The sequence below is a fragment of the Rattus norvegicus genome, chromosome 7, assembly GCF_021556685.1.
Source record: "Rattus norvegicus strain SHRSP/BbbUtx chromosome 7, alternate assembly SHRSP_T2T, whole genome shotgun sequence".
In the NCBI taxonomy this organism is placed as follows: domain Eukaryota; kingdom Metazoa; phylum Chordata; class Mammalia; order Rodentia; family Muridae; genus Rattus; species Rattus norvegicus.
The window spans coordinates 120,902,829-120,921,741 of NC_141540.1; the positions used below are offsets into that span (position 1 = coordinate 120,902,829).

At 55.1% G+C, this 18,913-nt stretch overlaps 1 protein-coding gene across 1 annotated transcript; it reads right to left on the bottom strand.

Moving 5' to 3' along the window:
- Positions 1–349: 349 nt before the first annotated feature.
- On the bottom strand, positions 350–18,413 carry Nptxr (neuronal pentraxin receptor). The gene is given in 5 exon segments (NM_030841.3): positions 350–3,830; positions 4,305–4,484; positions 6,665–6,912; positions 8,275–8,497; positions 17,691–18,413. Coding segments are annotated over 5 exon segments (1,485 nt in total). The 5' UTR covers positions 18,300–18,413; the 3' UTR covers positions 350–3,605.
- Between the last annotated feature and the right edge of the window lie 500 nt (positions 18,414–18,913).

Consider the following 18,913-nt stretch of genomic DNA (forward strand, 5'->3'; position numbering starts at 1 on the left):
CAGCTCTCTGGAGGTCTGGGCATATGACTCAGGAAGATTGGGTCCTAAGCAAAGCCAGGGACCCGGATCCTGGAACTGGGGCACAGGTGGGGAAGGGGTGTTGGGAATGAGGCCAAAGCGGAGCTAGAACTGGGGCACTTTCCACGTGGGACTGGCTTCTATGCAGCCTTCCTCGAGAATCCTGGGAACTTATATGTCTGAGCCTAGCTTAGTGGAACTGCTCAGGCTGGGTTGGGAGGGGTGGGCATGTATGGATGGGTGAGGCTTTGGGTTAGGCGAGGGGAAGATGCTGCGTTGGGGGCAGACAGGGTGGCTCCCCCACCTCCCACGTTAAAGAAGAGCCTCCTCCTTCTCCGAGTAAACCACATGTTTATTTTGAACGTTCAAATTTACAAAAAACAAGAAATGGTAACAAAAGCCATGGCACAGGTCACTCACGCGCTCACACACACAGAGCATCTCATGTCACTTATATACAAAGTAGAGCGAAGTGGGGAAGGGGGCGGTGGAGGGTACTCATCTCGGTGTCCAACCATACTCGCTGCTGGCTGCTCAGCCTGTGAAGGAACCTGTTCTTCCCCCAGCAGGGGCAGGGAACAGGGTGGGTGGGAGGTGGGATCTGGGGTGGCAGGCAGCTGGAGTTGGGGGCGAGGAGGACACTAGTCCCTTATCTGGGAGGAGACCCTTCTCCAGTTTTCTCACGTCAAAGGTGCTGGGACTAGTAGGTAAAACCCAGTCTGGGGGTAGGGGAGTGGCCTCTGGGTCCTGGAGAAGAGGACAGTCAGGGGAGTGCCAAGCTAGGCCTCAGCTTCCTCATCTACAAGCCGATGGTTGAGTTGCCAACCCCCAACCCCACCTCCCAGATCCTCACACCTTAGTCTGTGGTCCCCGGTCATGTGTAACTGTTAAGATAATCCCTTGGGACATGGGAGAGGCCACTCCATGCCTCACAGGTGGGGAATCTGGCAGAAAACAGCTTAGAGAACCTGACCTAGGCCTTGCCCAGAACAGGGGCTGAGGAAGAATCACTTTCACCCTGCCTTTCCGAGTTCACTCTGGAGATACTCCTCTCTTGCCCTGAAGACTGCAGCTCAGCCTGAGGCTGAGGCTGGGCATAGATGAGAGACCCCTTCCCCAGCCTCGAGCCCCACACCCCACCTCTGCTCCTTCTGAACTCTGAAGGAGATGACTCCGTCCTTTAGGCATGTAATCTGCCTCCAAATGGAAATCGTGCTGTCCCCAGCTGGCCAACTGACACCAGGCAAGTTACTTTACCTCCCCGAGTCTCATTCTTCTGCATCACAGGGCTAAGAACAGTCTTGTCTTGTAACTGTGCTGTGAGGTAACGCAGATGGTGCGGATACAGCACTCTGCGGGTTCAGTGTCTAAGACTATCTAGCCGGCCTAGTTCTATCTTCGTCAGACCCAGGGGCAGCTCAGGGCTTGTCTTGTTGGATGTGCTCAGGAGCGGCAGAAGACTGAGTGGCACTCCACGTGCTCAGGCAAAATCCATAGCACAGTAGGTGACAGCAGGTGGGGACTTTGGAAATAGAGAGGCCGCCCCTTCCCCAGTCATCCATACCCATAGCCATGAGTCCGTGTCTCCATTTTTTTCCTCCTGGGTGGGGGTGGGGGTGGGGAGGTGGAAGTTTAACCAGGATGACCTGGCATGGGAATGTGACTGAGGTGTCCTTTCTCATCACCACTGAGACAAAGCAGGAAGGACAGAGATGGTGTGTCTGGTGGGCTCAAATGACGAGGCAGTTTCTGCTGCATCCTTCCTAAGACTCTGTCTTCCCAAGGCCTCCTCTAAATCAATAAATAGCAAAGGCCTCTTCTAGAACAATAGCAAGAGCCCGGTGAGGCTCAGAGTCCCCCAGGTCTAAGTTCTGAATCCAGCTGTCACTCAGCAACAAGCGGTGTCCTCACCGACAGACACTTGACCCAAGACTGGGGCTGATGTCATTGGTTGTTACTGGGCAACCGGGATCTCAGCAGGTCTGGGTGAAGCCTCTGCAGCTACCTCCGAGGGATGGGGATGGAGGTGCCGAGCCCTGTAGTTGCTCTCAAAATGGAAACACAGATCTACAGGCCAGAGGCAAGTCTTTGACACGATTCCCAGGCATGGGCGGCAGCCTCTCCAGCGTCATGTCTCGGGCCGAGTGGCCATGGAGAGCACAGAGAAGGACAAAAGTGTGTCAGGGGTGGGGGGCAGAGGCACCAGTACCCACTGTTCAGCTGACCTGCTACTGCTCCTATACTTGGGAGAGGACCAACAGGGCCCTGCATCCTCCGCTGCCTGTCTGGGCTCTTTCCCTCACCTCCTGAGGCTGTCAATGTGTTGGGTTGTCCCTTAAAGAGATTCTGGTGCCCTGTTGAAAAGCATGTGTCCTCTCAAGTGCCTCCCTGCACAGGTTTGAGCTGGGCTCAAAGGCCCTCAAGGACAGGCAGTGTGATTCACAGGGAGGAGCACTTTGGAGGGACTCAGAGGCCGAAGGCCTGCCATGTTGTGCTTTTTGATCCTGGTCAAGTTAATTGCGCTCTCTCTGCTCTTTCCCATCTTCTACCAGCAAGAGCTTACAATGGATGGCCTCTCTCTGCTCTAACAATCTTCTGTGCTCTTAGGAAAGTTGGTAGGAACTAGGAGAAAGTGAGGCCCAGAGAGGGTAGGTTTTTACCGAAAGCCACACAGCAAGTCATAGGAACCAAGTGGTTCTCTCTCTCACTCAGTGCTCTATTCTCCGTCCCAGCATCCTCCATCCTTCCCAAGGCCACGCAGAAAGAGATGATATGGTGGCTAAGCAACTGGGCTCTGCCAGGGAAGTGTCTCCTCAGTCATAGTGTGCTTCTGTTTTGGATGCTCTCAGGATAGGCTAGAGTGACCCAGCAGGTCCTGTGTCAGGCATGGAGGGGATGGACAACCATGCTGTGGGCAAAGTTACCAGTGGGTACAGGGGTTGATTACAGCCCTTTGGCCTCCGGGGTCTTGGTCCCTAGCTGTTAGGGTAGGGGCTGGGAAGGGAGCTGAGGTGGGGCTTGAACTGACATCCAACCAACATTCAAACCACAACACACAGAGAAACTGTGAGAGGAGGGAGGAGGAGGCAGGGGCAGTTGGCGAGATGACCCTGCAGCCCCTGTGGGCAACTGATTAAGACAGAGGAAGAGCATCTGGTCTCATACATCTCTGGCATCCTTTCTACAGCCTGATGTAGGCCTGAAGCACAAGGGATGTGAGGGTCAAAGGCCACTTCTACCCACGATCCCTCAGGGGATGTCCTTGGAATTAGTGAGATCCTATGTGATCAGCGGGACAGTGTATGAGAGGGGAGAGACCAAGCCAATATGTTGCCAGGAGGCAGGACTGCCTCAACCCCTACATTGGACCAATTGGTGTGAGATACTAGCCCCTATCCAGGTGGCTGAGGGGACATCCATCCAGGGCAGGGCATTCTGGGAAGTGGGGGGCCGTGAGGAGAAGTGGGAGGTATGGCCAGGGGTGGGGTAGGAGGGAAGGCCAGCATGTGGACAGGCTGAGGAGGGAAGTGCCCCTTCTAAGTCCCCAAACTGACAGGCAAGGGAGGGGCCCTGAATGAGGTGGCCCCTCATGCCTTAGCCCTTCCCTTGCACACATCAAAGGCGGCCTTCTTCGCACCTCCAAAGGCCTCTACCAGCTTGTCTTCCCAGGGGAGGACATTCCCCATGAGTGGCCCGGTGCAGTTGGCAATGCCCAGCACCTGGGCAGGTGTCAGAGCGTGGTCCCACAGGTTGAACTGTGCAATGTCACCGACGAAGGCCTGCGTGGCATCAAATCGGCCTCCCAAGGTATCCTGAGCCAAGATGGCAACAGAGAAAGGAGAGAAACATGGAATGAGGGAGGAAGGGAAGAGAAGTCAAGCCAGGCACCGAACCTGTCCAAGCCTGGTCCCTGAGGGTCTAGCCCCACCCCCAAGGCTGCTACCTCCCAGGGCTCCAGCCTCAATCTCAAAACTCATACTCGGGGCTGGGGATTTAGCTCAGTGGTAGAGCGCTTACCTAGGAAGCGCAAGGCCCTGGGTTCGGTCCCCAGCTCCAAAAAAAGAAAAAAAAAAAGAACCAAAAAAAAAAAAAAAAACCTCATACTCTAGCTCTGCTCCAAGGTTCAGGTCTCACCCCAGGTTTGAGTTCTACATGCTTCTTTAGCTCTCTCAGTGCCCATCTGTGAATTGGTGGCTCAGACAAGGTGCTCACTGTTTTCTTCATCGGGGGCGGGGCCCTGGAGTGGGCGGGGTAATGACTTGGGAAGCATTCTTCCTGATCCTTACCTGTTCTTGGCCCAGGATAAGGATGCCATGTGGTTTGATGGGGTGCCAGGCTGCCAGGTTGTCACCAGAACCCCGCAGTTCTCCGTCCTGGTATGCAGACCACAGCCCATCCCTTGTAGTCCAGGCGATGCAGATATGGTGCCAGTTGCTGTCTTTCAGGCTCAGAGGCAGCTGGGCCACCTGGATACAGGACACAAACCCCACGTCAGAGGCCCAAGGCTGGAGAAGTGTGATGACGAGGTGGCCAGCCTCATAGCTTTCTTCACAGATGGAATCCAAGGCCCGACCTGCATCCCAACCATCGTCTTTCCTGCCCCAACTCTCCCTTTTCCCACATGACCCCACCAAGGAGCTATCCTCAGACTACAGGGGCCACCTTTTTGGTTTTCAGGGCTTCAAGGACACACATGGAAGGGACAGTGTCCACAAATCAATTTCCCTTGCACACCTAAAACAGATCCCAGCACACAGTGGGGCTCATTCACTGGCATAGACAGAATGGGCCTTGGATTCAGAGGATGGGTGGGTCCCAGTATCTGGCCTTGACTCTGCCACTAGCTCCCTATCTGACCTTGGGGAGACTTCTTTCCTTCCAGCTCCTCATCTGTAAGGTTGGGGAGAGAATACCTGGTTGCTGCCTCTTCCTGTATCCAAGGCAGACATGGCTAATCAATCATGAGCCTATACTCCAGCTGGGACTCTGCTCATGGTGCCCTGGAAGCTTGGTGCTGGTCTGTGAGGTGAATGCTACTTGTCTGCGGCTTTAAATGGCTTCTGTACCTCACAAATGCTTTGAGATCACGACTTCGTGAGGCACTCTCTGACGCCTGATGGGTACCAGGCCCCATTCCAGACTCAGAGGGTGGATGTGGGTGTGGCCTTGAACAAGCTGTGCCTATATGGGAGAGCAGGGTTTGAGGGACAGCATTGCCTCTAACTGTTCATGTCGACGGTCAGCTTGACTGCTTATGAGGGAGTTTCTAGAGAGATCTCATTGAGGGAAGGTCTACCCCAGATATGGCTGATGGGCTGGGGTTCCAGACAGAATAAAAAGGGAGAGGCTAGCTGAGAGTCCGAGTTCATTTCGCTCTGCTTCCTGACTGTGAACTCTTGCCTTCCCATTCTCACCCCACCACAACCCCACCCCCTTAGCCCCCAGCTGGCCTCAAATTGTAAGCCAGAACAAACCCTTCCTTAAACTACTTTTGTCTGGTATTTTGCCACAGACGTGAGACAGACTTTAGAAGAAAAAAAAGGCCTGGGGGCTGCAGGGGAGGTCGGTGGGTACAGAGAGGGAATGTGCTTACAAAGGCCCCCTGGAAGGACATGGAATTGGCTGTGGTACCGAAAACCTGGTGCTTGTCACAGAGCAAGGACACAGAGGAAAAGGGTGGCTTGCAGGAACAAGGCTGACTGTGCGGCGCCCTGTCCGTGGTGCTGAATCCTCCAGCCTAGTGCTGCCCTCTGACTGGCCTGGGCGAGCAAGCGGAGCAGAACAGCCCTCTCCACGCGGAGCCTGGTCGCCCCTGTCATGTTTTGAACCTCAAGATACCACACTGACCCCTTGGGGCCACTGCCTCCTGGACACCCGGTGGGGGTCTCCGCTGCATAGCTTGTGAGCTGGTCCTAGATGAGTGTGACCTGCATTTCCAGGGTGTCTCAAAAACAAACAAACAAACAAACAAAAAACCCACCATTCATCCCCTAGGCTGAAACAATGTGGCAGGCAGCAGGCAGCTTTGGGAGAGATGTTCTTTCTCCCTCACTTCACAGATGCCAGGCAGATGGAAGGCCTGCCTTAATCATGGGGACAGGTGGCCTGGACAGGCAGGGAATGACCTAAGGACAGGACGGTGGGAGTAAAAGAAGTTCCAGAGCCCATGACAGATGAGGAAACTAAGTCACAGGCTGGTAGATGAGATCGCCCAGTGAGCACATTAAATAGCCAAGACTCAAACATCACCCTCAGAATGAAGTCTGATATAGGCACCGTTCCTTCCAGAAGGGCAAGCTTTGGAGACCATCAGCAGCCCTCCTTGGTAGTTATTACTTTTCTTCCCCCACACCCCTCTTTTTAGAGTGAGCAGACCTCAAGGTGCACATGCCGGTAGGCTGGCCTCTAGCGGGCAACTTCTATTCATTCCCCCTTCTTTAGCCAGCCCCGCATCTGGAATGTCTATTCCCAGAACTGAACTTGGCACACAGTAGGTGTTAAATGTGTGCTGAATATAGGGAACAGGAGAGTCAACGTGTCAATTCATAGTCATTCAGCTCCTAGTAGTACAGGGCTCTGCGGCTGTGGGAAACGGAGCCCTCCCGTGAATCCCTAAGCCCGGCCCAGCGCCCTAGAGCCCGCCCACCTTATCGTTGATCAGCAGTTCCATTGGCTCAAGGCCGGCCTCCAGCAACACGATCTCATTGGCCTGCCCGGGCACCGAGTAGGAGAAGGGGGTGCCCTGGCCAGAGCCACCCGACCTGGAGCGCAGCCACATGCAGGCAGTGAAGGCGTAGAGTTCTGGCACTGCCTTGCGCACACGGGCATACATGTAGTTGTTGCGGATGGGGATGCTGACCTTGAAGGCATCTGGGGGACTGTAGGCCGAGGACCCTGGAAAGGACAGGGCGGGGTCAGAGGACAATGTGCAAGGAGGGTTTAGTGGCTCCAGCCCACCAGCGGGGGCGGGGGTGTGCGCCACTCGATTTCACCTAATCTACTTTTGCCTCTGGCCTGAGAGGCGTGACTAAATTGGGCCCAGGGGCTATTGAATTGATGCCCCGAGTTCAAATCTCCCTATCACTTCTTTCTTACCAGTGAGTTTCTATAAATGCAACCTCCTTGGGCCTCCATTTCTTCAGCAGAACGGGCTAATGAACTGCTCTCCGTTCCACACGGAGGGTCGGTAGGCCCACAGGCTCGTCAAATACTAGCTATAATCACAGCTATTTACAGTTGTGCGCCTATGTAAGCTCTGTGTGGTGCTGCGTGTGGCAGGCTGGTTGGAAGTGCCTTCCTTCCCTATGCCACTTCCTTACACACCTCCTTACACGCTTAGGAGACAGGCAACGTTACAAATCTCGGTTTTTCGGGTGTGCCTCAGCACACAGGTTATTTTCCGTCCATGTCTTTCTTCTCCCTCCTGCAGACAGTTAAGAGAAGATGCTACGTCAGCGACGTTGGTGTAGAGGGACAGTACAGTGCTGGAGGATGAGGATAGAGGTCACTGCCAGGGTCCAAGTAGTCAACTGGGTGTCTCCCTGGAGCACCCCAGGCCCACTGCTCCCCTACAGCTGAACCTACCATGGCTCCCACAGGTACTTTCTGTTTTTGCTCTCCAGAGCTGGCTCCAGACCCCCTCCTCCAGGAAGACATCCAGGTTTCTTTCTCCTGAACTTCTGCCCTGCACCTGAGCTGCCCTCTGCTTCCCCCATCTCTCCATTCTGCCCTCAGAAGGACCAGTGAGAGCTCATAAATCCCTAACACCATCCCTCCATCTAGAGAAGTAAATGACCTTTCAAGGTGGCAGAGCAAACCTGTGACAGACTTGGAACCCAGGGGTCTGACACCAACACCTACATTACAATTCTCTGACCCCTGGCAGTTGCCAGGCTGAGGCTTAAATAGATGGCTGAGGTCCATGGATTACTCAAAGGCGCTAACTGTGGATGGCTAGGGGTCTGAAGGATCGGTTACAGGTCTAGACCATGCTCTTACCCGCGCAGTGTGACTTTTGAGAAGTCACGTGACCTCTGTCAAACTCACTGTCTTTACCTGTGAAAACCCTGTGGTTAGTGAAGATTAAATCAGCCAGGGTGTCATTACACAGCCAGCCCCTGGGCCCAGCAGAGCTAGAAATGACGACTGTTGGCAGTGACTTTGCAAGTGACAGGAATCCCCCAGCAGCAGGCTCTCCCTGTCATGTTCTACAGCCTCTGGAAGTTCCCGCTCAGCCGCCTGCACCCCAGGACCTACCGTGCTCCAGCTCAGCCACGCGACCCTGCAGGGCATCCAGCTCCTTCTCCACTTCCTGTCGTTGCTGGTGGCTGCCATGACTGAGGGCAGCACGTTCCTTCTCCAGTGCCAGCACCTTGGCCAGCAGCTGGCCTTCTAGCTCGTCCATCTTGGAATGCAGGGCGGTGGGCACAGCAGGGGCTGGCGCGGAGGAGGAGAGGTTCCCACGGGCTGGGAGCTCCTGCTGCTCCAGAGGGAAAGGAAGGACGGTGATGTCACATATGGTAACACCTGGTGACCACAGGTGAGCCTGGCTTTAGGTAGGCAAAGCTGAGATAGTGAAGCAATGGCAGGCAGGGTACACACAGGCAGAGCCTGCATGCAGAGGGAACAAGGACCCTCACAAACACAGCCTTGTAGTGGACAAGGAACACACTGAGAACATCTAGGGCCCTCTGGCTGGGCCACATGACACAAATCCCCCTTCTAGGGCTGGGACACAGTTCAGGGCAGGGCATCCCGGGACACACCTGCGACCTGGTCGTCTGGATGGAACTCTAGTATTCCATTATCTTGGGATTGTAGTGACAATCCCGGACTCAAGTGACAGACAGCCAAAGGCTTTGCCCAGCTTGGGAACCAACCTGCTGCATGATGCTAGGAAACTATGTAAAGTGCTCTGAACTTATTTCCTCACGAGACAATTGCACTATCGCCTTGGAATCATTCTGGGGAGGAGTATGTGGCAAACACCAACAAATAGATGTCTTTGGCATTTGGGGTATTCCAAGGCCGGTTCTGACACCCTGTGTCCAGCCCAGGGGACAGTGTGTAGAGTTGTTGTTTTTTGTTTTTTTGGTGTGGTTTTTTTTTTTTTTGTTTTGTTTTTTTTTTTTTTTTTTTTTTTTTTTTTTGGTCCTGTCTTAAATTGGGCAGAATTGAGGCAAGCAAGCAGGCTAGGCTACAGAGTCACACCGGAAAGGATGTTCTCTAATGAATACATCACAGAAGTGTCAGCAGAGCTTTGAGGAGCCAAATTGAATGTGGCTTCCTTCGCCCTCCACAGTCCCCTCAACTTCTGCAAGGCCCAATGTTTCCACACTCCTCAGGGGTCCAGGCAGTGAATGATACCTAAGTCCCTGGCTTAGGGCCCAAGACAGAAGCTCAGTAATATCTTCAGTGCTTGGGGTAGCATCTGGCACACAGTAGGCACTCGTGGAACACAGTGGGAGCTTGTGGCACACAGCAGGTGCACATGTGGTTGGTCAGTGAACAAATTGGGAAGATTCTCTGAGCAGAGGTGAGGGCCAAGTGTAAACCTGTCCCAGACCTCCAATCCTTTGAGGTAACCTTATACTTCGTGTGGGAGCCACTCGATAGATGAGACATGGAGGGTGCAGGGCTCCTTAGGGGACTTCATGACCGATGCTGATGGGAGTGTGTGGCTGGTGGTGGTGAGCAGGATGGAGAACTGTCTGAACCCTCCGGTGCACCTCATGACTATAGATTCCGTGACTCCCACTGAGCTGCCCTACCATGACAGATCCAAAGGCTGGCTATGGCTTGCCTTCCACTTGTATCTTTTGGCACAACCCATGCATCTGAAACCCTGTGACACACATCCCAGCCAGAGTATGGGCCTCTCTCCTGTGTACCACAGCCCTGACCACAGCCCTCACCTGAGGCGTCCCAGATCCCCCGACTATAGGCAGAATGGTGGTACGAGGCAGTCACCCTCCACCCTGCTCATGAGAGACAATACCAAAGCTGAGTTTGAACCCTACACATCCTCAGCCTGAGGTCATATTATTGGTTCCCATGGCAGCTCCTGTGTCCCAGAGCACGTTGATAATGAAAGGGACACATTTATCCTCTTATCACAGGAAAGGTAAAGAGGCATATCCAGTGTCGTCAAGGAAGTGACCAGCAAGGCCAGGACTGGGTCACTGAGGCTGAAAGAGTCCCTAACTTGCTCTTAGGGGCAGGGCCAGTGCCTTGAGGCTCAGGGTGCACAAGGGCTGCTGAGAGACACTGTCTTGTCTCCAGCTGGGGACTGGGTGTCCTCCGTTCTCCTTCCAGAGTGACTAGGACAGAACTGTTTACGCTGTAGGGTCTAGCTTCTTCCTTCAAGGGGACACACAGGTGGCCGGAGGGTGGGGAGAGTGTATAAGTTGTCCTTGGTCAAAGTTCCTGTTGGTCGCACCAGGAGGCCAGGGAGGAGGAGGCTCAGGGGCTGGGCGGCAGCCCCCCACCCCAGCATGTGAATCGGAGAAACACGACGCCCCCACCCTGCTTCCATCTGTCGCGGCGCAGGCTGTGTGGCGTGGGCTCCGTGGGCCTCGTGCCAAGTGGGCTCCAGCCTGAGACGGTAGGGGGACAGCAAGGATGATGTCACACTGTCCCCCACTCAGCGCCTGATAGGGCAGGAAGGGAGGTCTGGACTCCAGGGGGGCTATTAAGAGGCTGTGGTAGAGTTTATTTTATCTGGGCCTAGAGCCAAAGCCCAGGGTTCTAGGCCCAGCTCAGTGGCTCAGGAGCTAATGGGGATGAGGTGGGAGTAAGAAGCTCCTTAGCCTCAACAGGGATACCAAGAAAGGATCACTGCTGACAGGTGCAAAGCTGCTCTTATCTCCTGAGGACTAAGTGTTGAGGCTCAGAGAGGGTGGGCTGCCTGCTTAAAGTCACACAGCAGTCCTGTGCCCACTTTTCATACCAACCTTCACAGCCTGAGTCTCAGTTTGTTCTTCCACCAAGTGAGTATGCAGTATTGTCCTGTCTACTAAGAAAGCCTAAGGGATGATCTCAGCAGCCATGAGAACACCAGGAAAGGAAGGCTGCGTCGCACTGTGTAGGACAGCCTCGCAGAGGGCCCCATAGGAGGATCCCGTAGTGTGACACGACTGAGGTGCAGAAAGAGTGGAAAGCCAACTGCACGACCTCATCCAAGCCTGACTTCAGGGCCCATGCACAGCCTGTCCCTGCCTGCTCAGACCAGGTTCTGAGGACAGTAGTGTAGGCCTCCCCACCTCAACTGTGCACATGTCCCGTGAGTCCTGCCAGCTCACACCCTGGCTCCACCAGCTGAGTGGCTTGTTCTGGAAAGATGCAGTGTCTCAGTTTCCCGACTGGCACAAGAGCAGTACAATCTCAGGGTCCTCAGGGGGCCTGGGAGCTGTGTGGAGTGCTAACCGTCATCACTGCCACCAACCCTACTTCACCCTCTTAAGGGGGCTGGAGATACGGCTCGGTTGGCAGAGGACTCCAGCACTCCACAAACTGTGTGGGATGGTCACAACCTGTGACCCTCCTCAGGAGGTGAAGTCAGGAGTGTCCAAAATTCTAGGTTATCCTTAGCTACATATCAAGTTCAAGGCCAGCCTGGACTACATGAGATCCACCTCAAAAATAGATAAACAAATGTTTTGAAAGCATACGTACATCTCCATATCCTGCCCCGAAACCATTTGTCAAGTTACTACACTGAGAGAAAAGCTAGGCACGAGGAGGCCAGCAGTCCACACTGCCGGATGTCAGGTGACAGAGGGAGGGGGTGGAGCAGGGAGAAGACAGGGGTGAGATGGCCCATTCCGAAGGAGGTGCCCATGCCTCCACACCCCAAATCCATCTCACCCCGAGGCTTTAACACATGCTGTTCCTCCTGCCAGAAATACTCTTCCTGCCCCAGCCCATCCTCTCCCGAGAGAGTGCCTGCTCTCCCAGATGGCAGCTTCCCTGACACCGGAGCCAAGATGCTCCAAGAGAACAGGGTTCCAACTGCTGGGGTTTGGAGCCCTCACCTGCTCCACCAGCAGCGTGCGCCCCAGCAACATCGCGCCTGCCAAACAGTCGCCAGCTCCAAGTCCCAGTGGTCTGCTAGGTTTTGAGTTTGTCACTTACGGGATCTGTGGCTTTGAGCAAGCTGCTGGGCCACTCTGACTCTCGTGATCATCATCTGGGAGTCTGGCCATGTTTTAATACTTCCTACATTTGGGATGCAAGGCGGGACCTAAGTCTGGGTGTCACAGCTAAGTGGCCCTCAAACGTTTATTACTATTTCTGTTGTCCTTACTGAGGGGAAATGGGTGTGTGTGTGGGGGGTGAATGGAACCAGTTGGCTGCATCAGAAAACCAGTTGAGCCACTTGGGCACGATCCTGATGATACTGAGCCTCCCCTGGTGTCCTCAGCAAAGATAGGACCCCTGGCCCTACCCCAGTTCACTTTTGTCCTGGCAACAGTCTTGGCTCAGCCCCGCTGAGTTGTGTGGCGTTGGACAAGTCCCTCCCTCGGTCTCTTTCTGGGTGGAACTACGGAGGGTACACAAGCTCAACTGTTGCCCTTGTTGTTCAGTGGGGATAAGACACTCAAGCCATGCAGGGGACATCCATTAGGTTCCTTCCTTTGTGAGCAGCTTTACCTTTGACCTTATCCCACCATGGACAAAGACCTCCAGAGTGGAACGGTGCCTGACGTCGTGAATTAGCAAACCACACATAATTAAACCATGAGAGTCCTGAGTCCCTTACACCCACCAGCTCCAGGAAGCTTGCAATGACCAGGCCTGGTGGGCGAGGCTCTCTCTCGGGTGGGTGTGGAACTCTTACAGCCACTTTGGGAAAATGTGTCACAGTATCTACCGATGCTAAATATATGTCCCTGCTGGCACCCAGGCATCCCACTGCTGGGGATAGGGCCAGCAGAAAGGAGGCTGATGGCCACCCGAAGAGACCATACAGTGTTCACAGGAGCTTCACGCTAGTATCAGACAGAACTCAGTCTGCCCTCAGACAAGCGGGTGATGGTGCCTCTGCCCAGTGACAAATGGCCACTGCCACAGACAAAGGACTCATGGCATAGGCACCGAGCCATGCAAGTTCAAATACAAGCAAAACTCCTCGCCAGTGGTGATCAAGGCCGGAACTGGGGGGCCCCAGGAGAGCCTACAGGACCTGCAAATGTTCTAGCTGCTACCCTGGGAATGCTTTCCCAGGGGTGTCCACATCTCTCTGCCCAGACCTGTCCACTGGGGATGTGTGTCCTTTATAAGTAACACATATGAACCCGTAAAGGCTGCGGATGTATTTCTCTGTGTTAGACCACAGAGATACAAAGTGACCGTGCTTCTGACACAGCGGGGAGGACCTCTCTTCTTAGGAGGACAAGAGGTTTTTGTTTTTTTGTTTTTTTTTTTAAAGGACGTGGGATGTCCTGTCTCATTCAACAGATCGGGTAATTGAGGATCAGACACAGGAGCATTTCAGAAGTCACAGCAAGACAGTAGCAGCCTCATGCATTGCAAAGCCAGGCTTCTTGCTAGGATGAAGGCTTTCTATTTACAGACTCAGGCTAAGGGCCTTTCACACCCTGGCACACCCATTTTACAGATATGAAAAGTGAGGTCTGGGAAGGGAGTATGCCAAGCAATAAGTGCCCATGCAGCTGGCATTTAGAGTTAGCAAGGTGTCTAGGAAGTATCTGATCTGCTATAAGTTTGTTCTTTCTTTTTATTTTTTTTATTTTTTATTTATTTATTTATTTATTTTTTTGAGATAGACTCTCGTGTAGCCCAGGCTGCCCTTGGACTTGCTGTGTGGCTGAGGATGACTTTGAAAGTCTCATCCACTTGCTTCTTCCTTCTAAGAGTTAGGATTGCAGGTGTGTATCACAATGTCCCATTTATTCTGTGCTAGACATTGGGCTTGTGGCTTTGTGCACGTTTGGCAAGCACTCTACCAATGGAATTTCATCCCAGCCCCTCCTGGGGAGTCTTCACAACAGAAATTCCTGACAGGGGCAAGGGGCAGAAGTCTGCCTGTATTGCATCCCTCAGACTCTGAGCCTTCGGGTGTCCTCTCCCAAGACAGAAACGTGCATGGCCTATCTCACGTGACAGAGACGGAAGGGGCTAATGTATAATACATACTTCAAACGGACCAGCTGCTCCCGACAGCCCCAGGGGAGCCTCCACACCAGCAGGGCCAGCCTCTGAGACCTGGCCAGCACTGTGCTCACTCTTAGTACCCAAAGATGGAGATGCCCTCACTTGTATTCCCCACTGTCTTGTAGGTGGGGAACGTCCGACCCCTCCTAGTGTAAAATCAACCTGAAGAAGCAGACAGGGCCCTGGAGCCAGATACTAATAGGTCCAATCCAGGCTCTGAGGCTGGGTGACCTGGAGCTAGTGCTTTAATCTCTCTGTCGGTTTGTTGGCAAGAGAGGAATAGTTTCTCCTCCATAGAGTGAAGGGAGGATTAAATGAGATGTTGTAAAGTTCCCGGTGCACAGTAAGTGCTTCCTAATACGGGTGATAACTGTTAGAGCATCAGTAAGTGTTGCTTCCCTGAACCCAGCATCCTCTGGGATTCCCATCAGGATGCTCTACACTGTGGCTCTGCTCCAGAACGGGGGGGGGGGGGGGGTAGAGGAGACAGGGCGATGGAGGGCAGGGTTTATGTCAAGGAAAGAAACTAATCCTGAATTTTTACCCTCCACATACATTAGCACAAAAATGGAACTCTGGGACGAGCCAGCATGGCCAGATGCCACCTAAGTGGACCAGCTCCCATGGAAAGTGATGCTTGGAAGTGAACGTCTCCTGACCTAAGAATGGCTCTCCCGGGACTCCAGCTAAAGGCTCCATTCAACAGACTGAAGAGGAAGCAAACAGCTTTGCCACCGTATGCAGAATACAAGAAAGAACCAGAGGCAACCTGTGCCCATCCAAGACATGCAGGCTAGTGATGGATGGGTGGGGGTGGGGGCTGGTGGGCGGTGGTTCTGCCCTGGCCTGTTACAGAGCCTGCTAGTGGACTGGTATCAGGGGCTGCGAAGGGGGAGAGAATAGAGGAATTAATTGAGAAATGTTTCCTCAAACCTGTTGCCTTTTTTTTTTTAGTGAACAATGAAAATAAGTAAGTTTAAAATAAAAATCAATGTGTGTTTTTTTTTTTTTCTGAAGTCCTCAAATAAGGCTTCCACTGGAGGTCGGGTATGAGGAGCAGGCCAACCTTCCCCGTCCCCATACTGGAAACAGGTCTGGCTGGAGCAGGTGTGACTCAGGGGTGCAGAGGTGGATGACTATGTAGGGGAGCATGACATGGTCAGGGAAGGCCTCTGGAAGGACTGTCTTAGAGCGGGTGCTAATGGGGAGACAGTTGGACTGACCCAAGCAAAGGTGGGAGAGACCTGAGAGACGAGGCTGGGAAGCCAGGTCAGATTCAGGCTGAGGAGTGTGAGCCCCCATGAAGGACCCCAGGGTAGGCTTTAGGAACACCCCAGATGTGTGTAGAGAAGAGACCAGCCAAGAGGCAGCCGGGCATGAGCATACGGATGCAAAGAGGATTTGAGGGTCATATGGAGTGGGCATTGGAAGCCCCAGGGTGTGGCTCAGCCGACCCAGGGGACCAGAGGGCCAAGAAGGACCTCGAAGCAGACAGAGGTGCTTTGGTAGAGTAAGAAGGGGCAGAGGAAATGCATCTAGAAGCCAAGAAAACACTGTGAGGCAGAGGAGGGCAGTCAGATGACTGAAGGGGGCCAGCAAGGCAAAGACTGGAAAACCCCTTCAGTTTGTCACCTCTGGGGACATTAGCAAGGATGAATTCAGGGGACAGCGTGTGTGACAGCAGATCGGGGGCTTTCACCCACACTGTATGAGAAGAGAGGGGGAGTCTGGGCAGTGGTCTAGAAGTGCATGGGTCCCCACTGAGAGTGGCAGTGTGGCTCCAGGCCACACTGATTCCGGATGCTGCTAGGCTCAGACACCAGATCTGGTAGCTCTATGTCTGTCTCACTCAGCAAACAGGAGAAAGGGACTGTGGAGAAGCCGGGGCTCCCCAAGCCTGGGTTGCCAACCTACTGCCAAGTCCCAGCTGCCAGGATCCCTCAGCCTCGGCAGGCCCACCTCAGAGAAGCCCACCTTGCCAAGAGCCAACAGGGAGCAGGGCCAGGGTCAACACAGCTGTGCCAGTCACAGACATGGGAGGGGTCACCTGTGCCTCTGTGGTGCCAGGGCTGGGGCAGCGAGGGAAAGTTGAGGGAAAACTCAAATGCTTTGCACGTTAATCCAATCTTTTTTTTTTTTTGGTTCTTTTTTTCGGAGCTGGGGACCGAACCCAGGGCCTTGTGCTTTCTAGGCAAGCGCTCTACCACTGAGCTAAATCCCCAACCCCTAGTCCAATCTTAAAGGGAGAATTCACTGCCGTTTATGTATTTGTTTGTATCTTTGCCACTGGTATGTTTGTCTGGTGAGGCTTATAGTCTCACGGTGCCCACTGTACAGGTGAGGAGACTGAGGCCGCCTTTCCTTGCAGCTTTCATTGGGCTGTTTTCCTGCTCTTGGCTTTAGGAACTTCAGCCCTGGGCATAGAAGAAGCAGCCTGGCTGGCCTCCCTCTCTGACACTTAGCTCAGGAGGTTCAAACTGGATTTTCTCATCTCCATAAGGGGAGTGGAAGCCCTGAAGGTGGTCTGGGGAGGCTGTGGTCTGATGCCCTGAAGGTGGGGGTGTGAGCAGCTGACTCCCAGGTAGTCTGATGGGATGGAGCCTATAACCTCCCCACAGGTATCTCCTCCAGCACCCAGCCTGTACTTGGAGCCGTATGCGTGCCCTCTCTGCCCACTTAGTTCGTTCACACTTTTACCTCATCTTTGCCTTGCCCGCTGCAGCCTGGGGAAGAGAGCAGGGGCCACAGCGTCTGCCCTATCTCACCCCTCCTTCGAGGATCTCTCCTGTGTCTGGAAATCAGTCCATGCCTGGGAATGGCCAAGGCTTTCCAGGCTGTTTGCCCGCCCAATCTGTTTTATTTAAACTTCCTGAGACTGGGGATTTTTAACGGGTAGGAGAGGGACCATAGATATAATAATGCCTAAGCATCACACACAAATAGGGTCCCTACTACCCGGGCTCCTTGTATCTGACCTGGAAAGGAGGCAGTCGGAGCTAAGTGAACCCCTATCCGGGAATCATCCGCTGATCTTCCCAAGAGTCGGGAGCTTCAGGTATATAAAACTGGGCGTGGCCCGAGGATGAGAGGTGATGCAGGCATGCAGGTTGGTGTTAACGAGGCACTCACTCTTGGGCTTACGACGAGTACTGCTAACAGTACGCCTAACGCCTAATGGTAGTGAGTATGGGGTGGAAGCTGCTCTAGGTTTCTGAGGAAGGACATCTAATGAGAGCATCTTACCTGTCAAACATCCCCACACCTGCGTCTCAATCAATTTCCACTACAAGGGGACGCCGTTCTCCCATTCTCACGCCCCCATCACCATGCCAGGCTCCCACCCGCGATCCAGACCAGGACACTCCCATGGTGCCTACGAGGGGCATGCTTCGAGGGACCAGACGGCAGCTCCGGGGACTTGACACCCGCGCGCCGCAGGCAGGGCAGTGCCCCTCCACCCCGTGTCCCCCCCCCCCCCCCGACGGTGCGCTACTCACCTCGATGCGCTCGATGCGGTCTCGCAGCGCGCGCACCGCGTTCTCCAGCTCCACGAGCAGCGCGGGTGAGTCCCAGGCGCCGTCGGCCATAGTGTCGCGGCGGGGCCCGGCGTCCTGGAGGCCGCGCGGCAGGCCGCTCTCGCAGCGGCCCAGCTTGCCGGTGAGCTCGCGAATGGTGTCCCGGTCGGCGCGGATGCGCGCCTCCTGCTGCAGCGCCGTCTGGCGCAGCTGCTCCGCGGTGCTCTGCAGCAGCAACAGCTCCGCGCGCTCGCCAGCCGCGTCCCCCTGCTCAGCCCCCGACGGGCAAGCGGCGGCCAGCGGTGTGCAGAGGAAGCGACTGAGCAGCGGCCCGGGCGGCGGCGGGAAGACGCTGGCCGCCGGCTCCCCGGGCAACACCGAGGGCCCGGCCGAGCCGCCTGCGCCCTGCAGGGCGCTCAGGCTGCGCTGCGGACCCGGGGCACCGGCGGCCGAGGCGGCCGAGGCGTTGTCGGTGCCGCCGGGCAGCGCGCGCGCGGGGCTGGCCGCCAGGGGCACGCTGGCGATGATGCAGATGACGGCACCGAGGAACGCCAGCATGCCCGCGGCCAGCAGCACGGCCAGGAACTTCAGCGTGAGGCGAGGAGGGGGCGCTCGAGGCCCCCGGCAGGCGCGGCGGCGGGGTCGGGGCGCAGGGCCCGGGAGAGCAAGAGCCGGCACGGGAGCCGGAGCAGGAGCCGGAGCTGTCGCCGCGGCCGCTGCTGCCGCCGCTCTGAGCCCGCGCGGCGGGAGGAGGAGAAGGCGGGCGCGGCGGCCCCGCCCCACTCGCTCCCCCGGGGCCGGCCGAAGCCCAGCCCCGCACCCGTTCCGTGCCGGGAGCCCCGGTGCGTGCGCCACGCCCAGCGCTTCATCTCACCGGGAGGGAGGTGACTGGATGAGCTACGTGGTGGCTGGGTTCTAAGGCGACCCTGCGTTCTGGGCTCTGGTCCTCTCCGGGTCCCCGAAATGCCCACAGCTGTGTTCCTGCGGGGCTCTGTCCTCAGCATGCTGCAACCTCAGTGGCAGTTAACACTCAGCCTGAACATATTCGCGATACAAATGAGGAGACTAAGGGCTCTGGGCTCGGCATGATGCCGGCTCGGTTGTAGTTAAGCCTCAGCCTGAACATGCTCCTGATAACAAAGAGGGAACTGAGACCCTTGGAGGCCAAGTGGCAGCCCAAGGTCACACAGTTAGAATGCATTTGA